Here is a 13,088-nt window from a genome sequence, read left to right as displayed (position 1 = left end):
TAAGTCATTTCTCAGTCATATCTGACTCTTCATGACACCATTTGGTGTTTTCTTGGCAGACTTACTGGAGCAGCTTGCCATTTCCTTCTCCAGCTCATTTCACAGAGGAGGAACTGAGACAAACAGGGTTAAGTGATTTGCCCAGGGTCACACAGCTAGGAAGTACCTGAGGCCAGATTTGAACTCAGGAAGATGAGTCTCCCTGACTCCAGGCCCAGCACTTTATCCATTGTACCTGGCATATAGTAGTTGCTTAGTAAATGTTTATTGATTGATTGCTGTATTAATACCAGAACAGAAAGGGCAATTTGGTAGCACATTTCCAAATAATCTTTGGGCAGAAGAACCCAGTCAGAAGTCATAGGTTCATTGTTGTTATCGTTTGTCCTTTGTTCTTGAAGGGGACAACATGGGGAGGGTGATGTCTTGACTTGCAAAGTGAATGGGATTTAAGTGAGGCAGAGCTGTGCAAAGTCATCAGCCTCACTCTCTCCTCCAGAGTCATAGGAGTCCAGTGGCATGACATAGATCAGGGTGACTGGTGATGACCCCCGATGTTGTGGGAGACCTTGGCCTTTTTAAGCTAAGGTCTTTCCCAGGTCTCAGTTTTTCTGAGGCCACATCCATTCAGTGATTAAAGGCTAGGTAAGAATTGAGGCAAAAGGTGACCTAGCTTGTCTTCGCAAAAGAATCAATCTGGGAGGGGAAGACCCTCTGAGTTTCTGGTCAGAACAGAAGCAATTACTATTTACACTCACTTGGAGCCAACAAAACCCACACAATGAGCAAGTGAAGCTTAGGCTAGGAGCTGTTATTGGCCAATCAATTTTTTCATAGGTTCGTAGTCCTAGAGGTGAAAGGGACCTCAAGATTCATCTCATTCAATACCTTTATTTTATAGATGAGGAAAGTGAGACCTGGGGAAATTAGGCGACTTATCTAGATAAAGCTGTTTAAACCCTTTGTGAACTCTGGAAACTAAAATACTGCCTTTCTTCAAAGAAAGCAAAGCGTTTCTCTTAGGATTTATTTTTTTTAGAAAAAAAAGAAGTTCTCAAGCAATGTTTTAAATTCCTCTTTTGTATAATTTTGATAAAATCTGTATCAATCTAAACTAGCTTTAAGTTTGGTCCCAAACATTCTCTGTTAACTGTGTAGTTAAGATTCAGTATCTCATTCTTAGATATCAGAAAGAAAGCATTGGCTTCACTGATACTTAGTTCCCAAGCTACTATGCCAACTCGCAGCAAATTTACAGTTATGCACATGAGAGTTGAAAACGGTAGTATCAGCATGTAATAAGTAGAAGACAGCCCTATGATGTGGCAAACCACCCCCAATGAAAGTAGAAATCTGTGAACAGAGTGTGTAAAAGAAAAACAAAATGTTCAAATGATGTGTCTTCAGAAACCCAAACGGAAGAAATGAGTATAAAGAGAAAGGGAGTTTTAGGATAGGCACATCAGGGTTGTTGGTTCCTAGAACAGGTTATTGTGGGAGGTTATGAAATTTTCATCCTATGAGATCTCTTAAAATAGGATAAAGATCCGTCTGCCTGCTGTGATTCAGATGTATATAAATTGGTGGTTGGGTTATATGACCTCTTAAGTTCTCTGAAGTATAGCCCTATGACTTAATGTTCCCCAAATCTTCCACCCACCCCCAGTCAAAGCAGGGCCTGGAGACTTGCCTCATGTCTGGCAGAAACAGCCCGACATTCTCAACCGTGAATACGAGAGCTGTTGGCTTTGAGAATAGATAGTTTTATTTTCCTTTATTAGAGATTATGTAACCGCTCTGTTCTGGATGCACCCTAGACAATGCCTTTTTCTCATTCTACAAAGCTCATGGAACCCCTGGGCATAGCATGGCCACGGAGCCCTGTTGTATCTGGGCAGGAAGGACTGAGCTTCATTATTTGCCACATCCCCATCTGCGTGGAGTGGAGAGAATTGGACCTGACTACAGATGTGCCTTCCTGAAAAGTCTTGCATAAATTGAATTTTTGTCTATTAAAATTTGTTAAATGTTTCCAGAGAGCTCCTTCTCTAAAGGTTCACTGCAGTAATTTTTTTTTGTAATTCAAAGAATCCTTTAGGTTATATCAATAATCACCCCATAATTTATTGATTTTGAAAGTTCAGACTGTCAAATGTAGTGCTTTCTTAGGACAGAGAGCACCTATAATCCATTGATTCTATAATTACAACTTTTGTACCTTGCAAGATTTTTTTGAGGTTGCCTGTAGGGGGTGCCAAGTAAAAGGAGACAAAAACTCCTAGAAGTTTGACTAAGAGTACCAATTCAGTTGAATTGCTACCATTATTTATGATAATTATTAGCTCACATTTATATAGTATTTTAAAGCACTTTCCTAGCAGCTGCCCTATGAAATAGGCAATATAAATACTATTATCACCATTTCACAGATGTTCATGGTCGTAGAGCAAGTAAGTGGCAAAACTAGGATTTAAATGCAAATTTCCTGACTCTAAATTCAGTTAATTCATTTTCTACTGAGTCATATTACCTCCCTAGGCTATGTGCCTCATTCATAGTAGGCACTCTAGGTGATACAGGAGAGCCTTATAGGATCAGTTAGGATTTTGCTAGAGGGTTAGTTTGTGAATAGAAAAGGAGCCCTGCCAAGTTTGGTCCCAAAGAGATGAGAAAGCACCTCCTTTCCTTCTTTGTAGAGTCAAGGAATAAAGTCTATGGAGTACTTCATAATAATAATAACAGTAGTTTTACTTAGGGTTTTAATTTTGAAAAACAGTTCGTAGAAGTTATCTCATTTGAATCTTACAACCACTTTGTGAAGTAGGTCCTATTCTTATTCTTATTATCCCCTTTTAATATGGGGCAACTGAAGCTGAGAAGGTTTAAGTAACTTGCCCAGAGTTGCATGGCTAGTGTCTGAAGCTAGATTTGACCTCAGGTCTTCCTGACTGCAAGTCTTCCACTCTTGTCTACTGGGCCATCGACTTGCCTATAATGTTGACCTTTATTGAGCTGTATTTTCCCTCTACTTTTTCCTCTTTCTTATAATGGATGGGTCTAGGAGCTTCAGAGTGAACTAGATTTAAGATTTTGTGAAAGAAGGAAAGAAGGAGGGAGGTAGGGAAGGAAGGAAGGAGGGGCGGGAGAGAGAGAGAACGAGAGAGAGAGAGAGAGAGAGAGAGAGAGAAGAAATCTAGCCAGTAAACTCCAAGTGGACAGCTTCTGGCCTCAAATGTTACCTTCTTTTGGAGAAGAGAAGGAGAGGGAGAGGACTTTGGAACAGCAACCCTGAGGGTCTTCCCCTCACAGCTTGATTTTTTTTTCTTTTTTTCTAATTAAAGGGGCCATCCCTTGACTCACTTCTTAAAGAGGCCTGTTCACTGAATGGGTGTTGTCTCACTCTAAGTGAGTACATGAAAAGGCCTTAGCCCAAAAGGGCAAGGGTCTCCCATTGCATCCTGGGTCATCTCCAGTCATCCTGATGAATATCAGGTCACTGGACCCAGATGGCTCTGGAGGAGAAAGTGAGACTGGTGACCTTGCACAGCCCTCTCTCACTCAAATCAAAGTCAACTGCAAGTCATGTCATCATCTCCCTGATGTCATGGTCCTCTTCAAAAATAATAGACAAATACAACCTGGGTCTAGGAGGGAGAGAAAAGAGTTCTATTGTGAAATGAAGGTAAGGAAAGACAGATGATATCTATAAAATTTTAAAAAAAGGAGTCCTATATCCTACTTTGACCCTCTGTGATCTTGGCAAAGTTACCTAGAAACTTCAATTACTCCTGCTAACCTTGACTGCTTATCAACTTCCTATCATTGCTACTATAATAAGCCTCACCCTAAATGGCTCCAGCTCCTTGATCATAGTCCCCTGCAGGAGACTCTGCTTCACACCCTAGTCCAAGGGACTCAACCCTTACATTCAACCTTTACCCCAAAGTTATAGATATGGTTTAATGACCTCCCTTACCTATATTGTTCTGACATGCCAGAGGCTTTTCACTTTAACAGTGAATACACACAAAGCAAAAGTACTGAAACAACTATCCTATGAAAATACTAACTATCCAGTCATAAAATTGGATTCCCCTTGGCTGTGAGTGAATAGTGAAAGGGACTCAGTGCAGCTAAGCAGTACTGGTAATAGCTTTTCGTTTGATCAGAAGGCATTCATTTTTATAAACTTTTGCTTGCCCCAACTGAAAATCTCTGCTTTAAGTAGGCAATATTTTGTATTTTCCCCATCAGGATGCCCTGTTTTTTTCAGTTAACAGAGTGAGAAGAGATATTCTGGAATAAATCAGAAAGAAATCTTGACTTTAAATATGAGGAACATCATAATTTGAGGGTTAGTTGTGTATTAAAGATTATTTTATTAAGAAAAATAATAGAAATGCAATTTAAAGATATTGATCATTGGAACAAAGCCATAGGAAGACATTAAGAGAAGTCTCCCCCTTAAAGGTGAATTATACATTTTTCCTCTTTAAAATGATTTTAACGTGGTTTCTAATTAGATTTTATCAACAGAAATACTTTTAATATATTGACATTTTGCCCTCTCCCTTCCCCAAGATTAGAAACTAGTTTAAAAACTGTGAGTTTAAAAAAACACACAGAATGACAACAAATATTTTGGTAATCTTTAATTAGCCAAAAATAAAACCCTTATTTTGTTTATGTGTGTATTTGGCAAAAGGAGAGAATATATTCAGATATAAGCTCATGTGTGATGGTACAGTGGATGGCACTGAACCTAAAGTCAGAAAGTTTATTGTTGGTTAGTCGTGTCAGACTCTTCATGACCTCATGGATCATAGGGTCCATGGTGTTTCCTTGGCAAAGATACTAGAATGGTTTGCCATTTCTTTCTCTAGTGGATCAAGGCAAATGGGTAAATTAATTTGCCCAGGGTCACCTAGCTAGTTAGTGTCTGAGGCTGGATTTGAACTCACATCTTCCTGATTCCAAGCCCAGCCCTCTATATACTGAGCCATCTAGCTACCCCCAAAGTCAAAAAGACATGAGTTCAAATTCAGCTTTAGACAATTACTAGCTGGGTGACTGTTTTCACAGAGTAAAATGATGATAATCATCCAACGTCTCAGGGTTGTTGTGAGGGTAAAAAGAGATAATATTTTTTACAACACTTTGTAAACCTTAAACGTTCTACCCAAATGCTATTATTATAATTATTTACCCCCTCTTTTCTCCATTTTGGAACTGAGAAAGTTCTTTCCGAAGGCACTTCTGAGCTTGCTAAACAAGAACAGATGACCCTTTTTTTGCTTGATTTCAACGTTCTTGTCTGCAATTTTGCTTGGGCTTGAATGAACCTGAATGTAACTTTGCCTGCATCTTTTTATCTATGTATTAGCTTTAAGGGAGGCTCAGTGCACCTTAAATGTTCATACTTATTCCATTTCTTCCTTGGAACCAGTTTAGGAGAACCCACATCTATCTATGGTGTTCTCACTGTGCCCCAATTTCTGAATTTCTTTGATCAGTGAATCTCAGCTTCAGGTATCTAACTTTATGATTGTTCTGGTCCCTGGGCCTGCTTGACTCCTCAGGTTCCGATGTCTGCCAGATTCTGTACGTGGTTACCTTCTCCCCTCTGCCCTCTTCTTCTGTTACTATAGTATTTCGATGCCCACTTCTGCTATTCCACCTTGTTTACCCCTTATAGTGGACCCTGCTTGACGCTCTAGTCCAAGGGACTCAATCTTTACATTCAACCCTTATCCCAAATTCAGCTGAATTACCTCCCTTACCTATATTGCTTCTTACCCACATTGTTCCCACATGCTAGAGGCTTTTTACTTAGATAGCTGCTGCAGAGAAATGGCCATTTTGATTGGAACATAGTTTTTGCCTCTTGTACTGACTTCTGAACCTAAATTCTGAATAAGGTGCAATTCCATTTTATATGTATGGGGGAGGAAGGATGAGTTTGCCCTATGATTTCCTCTTTATAGGAAATTCCTTCCATCCAAGCCCCTCTGCAATTTATCAGCAACAAAGTTTTAGAGAGCTGTCTGTGACAACTAGAAGGTAAGTGACTTTCCCACTATCATACAGCTAGTGTAAATCATCCAGACAATATACATTTATTAATCGCCTTTTATGTTCCGGGCCCTGTACCAAAAACTGGGGATATAAAAAGGGGTGAAAGATAATCCCTGCCCTCAAGGAGCTCACAATCTAATGGGGGAGTCAATATATAAACAACAATATAGTAGGCAAGCAATATACAGGATAAAATGGAAATTATAACAGAGGGACGTACTAGAATTAGGAGGGATTGAGGAAGGTTTGCAGCAGAAGATGGGATTTTAATTGGGACTTGAAGGAAACCAGAGAAGGTGGAGATGAGGAGGGAGAGCATTCCAGGCATGGGGGACAGTCAGAAAAAATCCTGGAGTGGGGAGATGAAATGTCTCATTTGTGGGAACAACAACGAGGCCAGTGTCACTGGATTGAAAAGTACGTGGTGGGGAGTCAGGTGTAAGAAAATGGAAAAGGTGAGGGGTGGAGGGTCCTCTAGAGTATGAAGGGCTTCAGATGAATATGTCTGATTCCGATACTGATAATTATTTGATTCTGGAGGTGATAGGGAGCCACTGGAGTTTATTGATAAGAAGGGGTGGATATCTATGGCAGGATTCGAACCTACACTTTTCAGACTCTAAGGCAAGCCCTTTATCTACTGCACTGCTGTGGTTCTCTCTGTAAATACATACACAAATACACACACCTGTACCAGAATGCATGACACATTGAAAGAGAGCAAATAGATGTATAGCTCATTGATTGATCATTTTTCTAAAAAACGAAAGCCTGAAATTGTTTTCCATCTTTGTCAGGCTGTTCAAGACTACCTTATGCATGATGGTCTTAGGACCTTGTCCCAAAAGACCTCCTTACTGATAGTGAGGTCATTCCAGGATTATCTACCCTATCTCTTTTCTTCAGAACTGTAAAAGCAACTAATATTGGCTTATTTCCAGAGGATATCACAGTGTGTTCCCAGGCTGAGTACAACAGAACAAGATTGTATTTCCATCACTGATGACAGTGGGCTTCATCATAATCTTTGTAGGGGCAATGTTAGTAGTCATTATAAACATTACAGAGTAATAACAAGTTAGATGTGTTTTAACAACTCAAATAATTTATAATGGACAAACTAGGACAGGAACAGGGTTTTTCTTTCTTACTTTTTTTTTGCTAAGGAGATTACATGTTAGTTTTAAAATCTAGGCCAAAAAATTATTTATAATGCATACACTTAGAAAGTTAAGTTTTCCTTCATCTACTCCAAGATTTTACTTCACATATTTTCTACAAGATAAGCAAAAGACATCTCAGCCTCAACTTTCATGATTGTAATTCTAGAAGATAGATGCCCTACTGTGAATGCACCTTCTGTAGGAGGTGAACAAGGATTAAAGATCATAAAGGTGGAGCCTAAGATCTAGGACAAGGAATGACTGAGGCAAAAAGCAGGCAAAACACAGAATACCCAGGTTTAAAAAAAAAAAGGCAGCCATTTTTGATTAAAGAGAAAAAAAAATCTACATAAAGGATTTAAGGTATCTCCCCAGATATTATCAGGAATCAGCTAACCTAAAATGTCATGAGCACAGAATAAGATGCAAAGTTAGAAGTGACAACATGTAATGAAGCTATGTTGAAATGAAGACAGGTGATGCTGTAATGACAAATATTAAAAAAAAAAGTCTTGTTCCTTACTGCCATTTCCTGGCCTTCCTTCTGCTGCCTCTTCTTCAATGTCCACTCCTTCCCTATGTCTTTATTGCCCTATCCTGGTCCTCACTTCTCTGTCTTATACCTCCCTCCTGATCCTTCTCCCTCTTTTTTCAGGGGCTTCAGTATCTGGCCAATTGTCATCCTCTCACCCTCAGATCGTACTCTCAAACTTGGGGACTTTAAGATGCACAATGATATGACCTTTAATAACCTGGCTTCTCGTTTCATCAGTCTCCTTAATCACCCATGACCAACAAACATTCTTCCTCAGCTACCCAGAGGTGGATTTCACCATCACCTCTAATTAAAATGATCTCTAAAATATGCTGCCCTCTAAAATTCTACTCTCTCTTCATAACCTCCTCTCTTTCCATCCCTCCTATCTCTTCCAGCCTCTGTCTCATTCCTCCTAAAGCTATTCTCGCACATTCTACGTGATATCCAGTACCTGCCTACACTAAATCATCTGGCCTCACTTTCTTCCCTCACAGTATGGACCCCATAGTTTACCAATATCCCATATCCTTGAATCCATTGCACCTTTGACCTATCATCACTCATGCCTCGATAAACCTAAACATCCAACTTTTTTGCTGCTATTGATTCATATTTTGGTGACCTGTGTTAGAAGACATCATTCCAGCATGCCATTTATGGTTTCTGATCACCACTGGTCTTAGAACATGCCATCTCCTGCCTCCTGACTAGGCTTTTAGATTCCTGGAATATGCTTTCTCCTGCCTGTGCTTTCCATGATGAATGTGTCCCAAGGTCTTTCAGACACAGCATACAACCTACCATGAGGTTGGGATTTCAAGGACTGTACTTGAAACATCTAAGAACCTGCCTTCTTTAGAAAGCACTCCCCACCCACTGATAGTCTGCCCTATACTATTTCCTCAATGGCCAACATACTCCAGTTCTCTTTTTACTAACTTTCTCTATCCTACTTAATACTGAACTTCCAGTAGCCAAAGAACAAATCTCCTTCCCTGACCCCAGCAGTCTACTTATCGACCTCAGCCATACCCCTACAATGCTGCACTCCTTCCTTTGGTCCCTCTGGAATGTCCATCTCAGAATTGATGAACTTTTTTCTCATCTTAAACCCTTCTCTCTCTCTCTCTCTCTCTCTCTCTCTCTCTCTCTCTCTCTCTCTCTCTCTCTCTCTCTCTCCTTCTCCCTCTCCCTCTCCCTCTCTCCCTCTCCTTCCCTCTTCCACTCCCTCTACCTCTCTCTCTCTCTCTCTCTCCCTCTCTCCCTCTCCTTCCCTCTTCCACTCCCTCTACCTCTACCTCTCTCTCTCCCTCTCCCTACCTCTCCCTGTCCCTTCCCCTTTTCCCCTGTCCCTCTATCCCTCTCCTTCCCCCCTCCCAGGTATTTTCTAGTTACCTACCAATCCCTAGAATATCTTCCATCCTTTCTCAAGGAGTTTATTGCTGGCTTACAGTTTTCCTCTCTATGTCAGCTCATTACTAGGGAACTTCATCATCAATGTTAGTGTTCCTTTAAATATTCTAACTTCCCAGTTCCTTAATCTCTTTATTTCCATGATCTATTCTCCACTCCACCCCAGCTACACACAGTGATGGTTATGCCTTTGATCTTACCATCCTCTATAGATGTTCCATGCCCATGTTCATGAAGCTTGAAATTCCTTTATCTTTTCTCATTCCATCTTTTCCTATGCTTTATAACCCCCTAACCATGTTCTGTGTCTTTATTACCCCAAACCATCAGTATTTTCTTTTGTAATTAAATTATTTTCTTTTTCAATTAATAAAAATTTATTTCTCCTCCCTCCCTGCCCCCAACACCCTCAACCATTGGGAGGGAAAACCCTTGTAAAATATATATACAAAGTCGAGTAACACGATTCCCCTCATTGACCATATCTAAAAAAATATGTCTCATTTTGCACCCTGAGTCTGTCACCCCTCTGTCAGGAGGTGAGTAGCATGCTAGCATTGGAATCATTGTTGGTCATTGCACTGATGAGAGTTCTTAAGTCTTTCAGAGTTTTTTTTAAGGTATTGCTGTTACTGTATAAGTTGTTCTCCCTGTTCTCATCACTTCACTCCACATCAGATCTTACAAGTATTCCCAGGTTTCACTGAAACCATCCCTCTTATCATTTTTATGGCACAGTAGTATTCCATTACATTTATATATGATAATTTGTTCAGACATTTACCAGTTGATGGGAACACCCTAAGATTCCAGTTTTTTGCTACTATAAAAAGAACTGCTATAAAATATTTTTGTGTTGTTTGTTTGTTGTGTGGTAAGCTGTGTCGGACTCTTCATGACCCCATTTGGACTTTTCTTAGCAGAGATACTGGAGTGGTTTGCCATTTCCTCCTCCAGCCATTTTACAGAGGAGGAAACTGAAGCAAACAAGGTGAGGTGACTTGCCCAGGGTCACACAGCTAGTAAGTGTGTGATGCCAGATTTGAACTCAGGAAGAGTCTTCCTGGCTCCAGACCTGACACTCTATCCACTGAACCACCCAGCTGCCCCGTCCACCTGGATGCTCTATAAATATTTTTATACACTTGTCTTTTCCCTTTCTTTGATCTCTTTGCACCCTTAAGTATTTTCCCAAGACTTCATGTCTATACTGACAAAACCATCTTCCAAATCATAACCCCTTGGTGAACCAGTTCAACTCTATCCTTGAATTCCTTCCTTTTCTGTCCTATTTCTCAGCATACCTCCCACAACCCCATCCTTGCATTAATTCCACTAGCTGCCTCCTTTGCCTCTTTGTAAATACTAAGTGGAGTTGAAGGAAATTACAAAATTGCGTTGACTGGATCCAATTTAAAATTATTTTGTCTAATCTAAACTGAGTCTTCACTGAAACAAAGTAGTCCTTCTGCTCCTGCCTAAGCAAATCTGTGCTCCACTTACCATGGCAGCTTCTCTCCTCAAGTTTTCTACGACACTCCACCTTCTCAGCTCAGGTCCTTGCCTCACAAGTCATCAAAAAAATTACAATCGTTCCTGAGAGCTTTGTCTTCTCCCCTTCTTCTATCCCATTTCCCTCTGATATGATCTCTCACTATCATTTCACTCTAGTCTCTGATGAAAAGATGGCTCTTCTTGCCAAAACCAACCCTACTGCCTTTGTCCTTGATCCTTTCTCTTCCCAGCTTTCTCCCACTATCATCCCTACTTTTTCTCTAATCTTAAGTATCTCCCTATCTACTGGGTTCTTCCCTACTTCCTACAAATATTCTGGTTTCTCAGAACTCCAATAGCTGCCTATTTATTACCTCTAGGTTTAAATGAAAATTTCTTTGTTTGGTATTTAAAGTTCATCACAACTGGCCAATTTCCAATCTTCTTACTCATTGTTCTCCTCCTAGAATCTATGGTCCATTCATACTGGATTACTCAGTGTTCCTCTCACAAAACACATCATCTCCTATCTTGATGCCCTTACAGGAGCTCTCTCCCATGCCTAGGATGCTTTTCTTCCTTGCCTCTTAGAAGCCATGGCTTCCTTCAAAACCCAGTTCAAATTCTACTTTCCATAGGAGGCTTCTCCCAATCTCCCTCTTCCTCCCCTCTATTTCTCCTAACTTCAGTAGCCTTCCGATTTGCATAAATAGATAATTCAGTAATGATTCCCACAATAGTAATAGTCATTCTCTGAAGTTGAAAATTGATACCCCCCTCTTTTGCATTATTTATTAATTATTGATTGAGAATTGTATCTAATCAGTGTATCAGTACTTAGGGATTGGATTTGGACTTCATTATCTATACAGTAGTGAATATTCAGTGATAGAGTTTGTAAGAATTTAACTTCCCTCTTCCTATGGAGTATAACCTGATCACAGAGACTCAAAATCTGGAAGTTTTTGGAAGGGAAGAGGGGAATGGGAAGATAAGTCAACCTGGTCATAGAATGTTTACCTGCCACAAGACTTTCCGGGGGGGTGTAAGTCAACTGTGTTTCCCGTCGCCCAAGGTTTTAGCAATCTCCTCTTTGAGTCAAGTCAAGCCAAGCCCAATTTTCATCTCTGTGTGACCAATCACAACCTTAGTTTAGTTTGCATCGATGTATTGCTTCTGGTACTTCATATAACCAAATGCATAAAAGAACTGCTCTGTCAGATGGATCCGTGACTACTGGGGAAGTCTTGGATCCTTTTTATGGGCAATTGCTAGCCTTGCTAATAAATTGCTTATGCGCAGACCTTTGTGCCTCAGTTTCTCTTTATTACATATTTTTATCACAACAGTTCCCTATTGGTTAAAATATAATCAGTTCCATATTTTGTGATGTTGTTTGGTATTTGTCATGTTTAGCACCTTGGGATTCTTTTTTATTGCAAAAGCAGAAAGGCCCACACGAGACTGAGGAATATTTGTACTTTTCTTTGTTTTTGTTTGTGAGCTACCAAACACATAAAGTGGCCAGTAAGGGGCCTTTCCATATTTTCATATTTACCGGGGCTGGTCCTTCTAAAGAGTACTCAGTCCATTGCTGGGACTATTCTGAGATCTTTTTAATGTGGAAAGGGGAAGAAGAAGGAACATTGTATAATATTTTAATGTTTACAAAGTACTTTACACATATTATCTCATTTTATTCTCACACCAACTCTGGGAAGTAGGTGCTGTTAGGATCCTCATTTTACAGATAGGGAAACTGAGGCAGATGGAGGTTCAATGACTTGCCCAGGTTCACACAACTAGTAAGTGTCTGAGTCTGGATTCAAATTCAGGGTTTTTTGAGGTCCAGCACTCTATTCACCGTGCCACCTGGCTACATGGCAGAACCTGTTGGAACTTGTACCTCACTGTTTGTCTCCATGACATGATGAGGCATGACAATAGAATTTTGTGGAAGTCTGGCACATAATTGGCTTTTAATAAATGTTAATTGAACTGATTTGAGCTGAATGGTAATAGTGATCGTATAGCCTAGAAAAATATTTAAAATCTGTTATTTTAAATATAAATGTAATAAAATATAATATTATTAATTGTTAAATTAATTGTTAATTGTTAAAAATTAATGACTAATAATATTAATAATTAACTATTATTACTTAATAATTATTAATAAAATATTGTTAATGATATTTGTATAATGTTAATATTATTAATAAATATAATATTAAATATAAACATAAAATATTTCTTTAGCAGTCTCCAAGGAAGAAGTATCCTAGGGGCCTAACAGAAACATTCCAGTCAACATAGCAAACATACCCTCCTGCTGGAGACCATTAGTAGCATCTAGCTGGCACAGTGACTAGAGCATTAGGCAGAGAGTCAGGAAGACCTACATT

General features: G+C 39.6%; 1 protein-coding gene across 3 annotated transcripts in view; it reads left to right on the top strand.

Moving 5' to 3' along the window:
• The window catches only part of NPAS2 (neuronal PAS domain protein 2), a 252,074-nt gene that overhangs the window by 140,234 nt on the left and 98,752 nt on the right, over positions 1-13,088 (top strand). Inside the window, exon 3 of one of the 3 annotated variants that reach the window (XM_036745178.1) lies at positions 5,985-6,060. The exons of the other annotated variants lie outside the window; for them this stretch is intronic. Coding sequence (XP_036601073.1) covers positions 5,985-6,060 — 76 coding nt within the window. The remainder of the gene's footprint in view (positions 1-5,984; positions 6,061-13,088) is intronic. 3 annotated transcript variants of the gene reach the window in all.

This window comes from Trichosurus vulpecula, chromosome 2, assembly GCF_011100635.1.
Source record: "Trichosurus vulpecula isolate mTriVul1 chromosome 2, mTriVul1.pri, whole genome shotgun sequence".
In the NCBI taxonomy this organism is placed as follows: Eukaryota; Metazoa; Chordata; class Mammalia; order Diprotodontia; family Phalangeridae; genus Trichosurus; species Trichosurus vulpecula.
The sequence above is the reverse complement of the archived record's forward strand: the minus strand, read 5'-3'. Positions and strand labels throughout refer to the sequence as shown.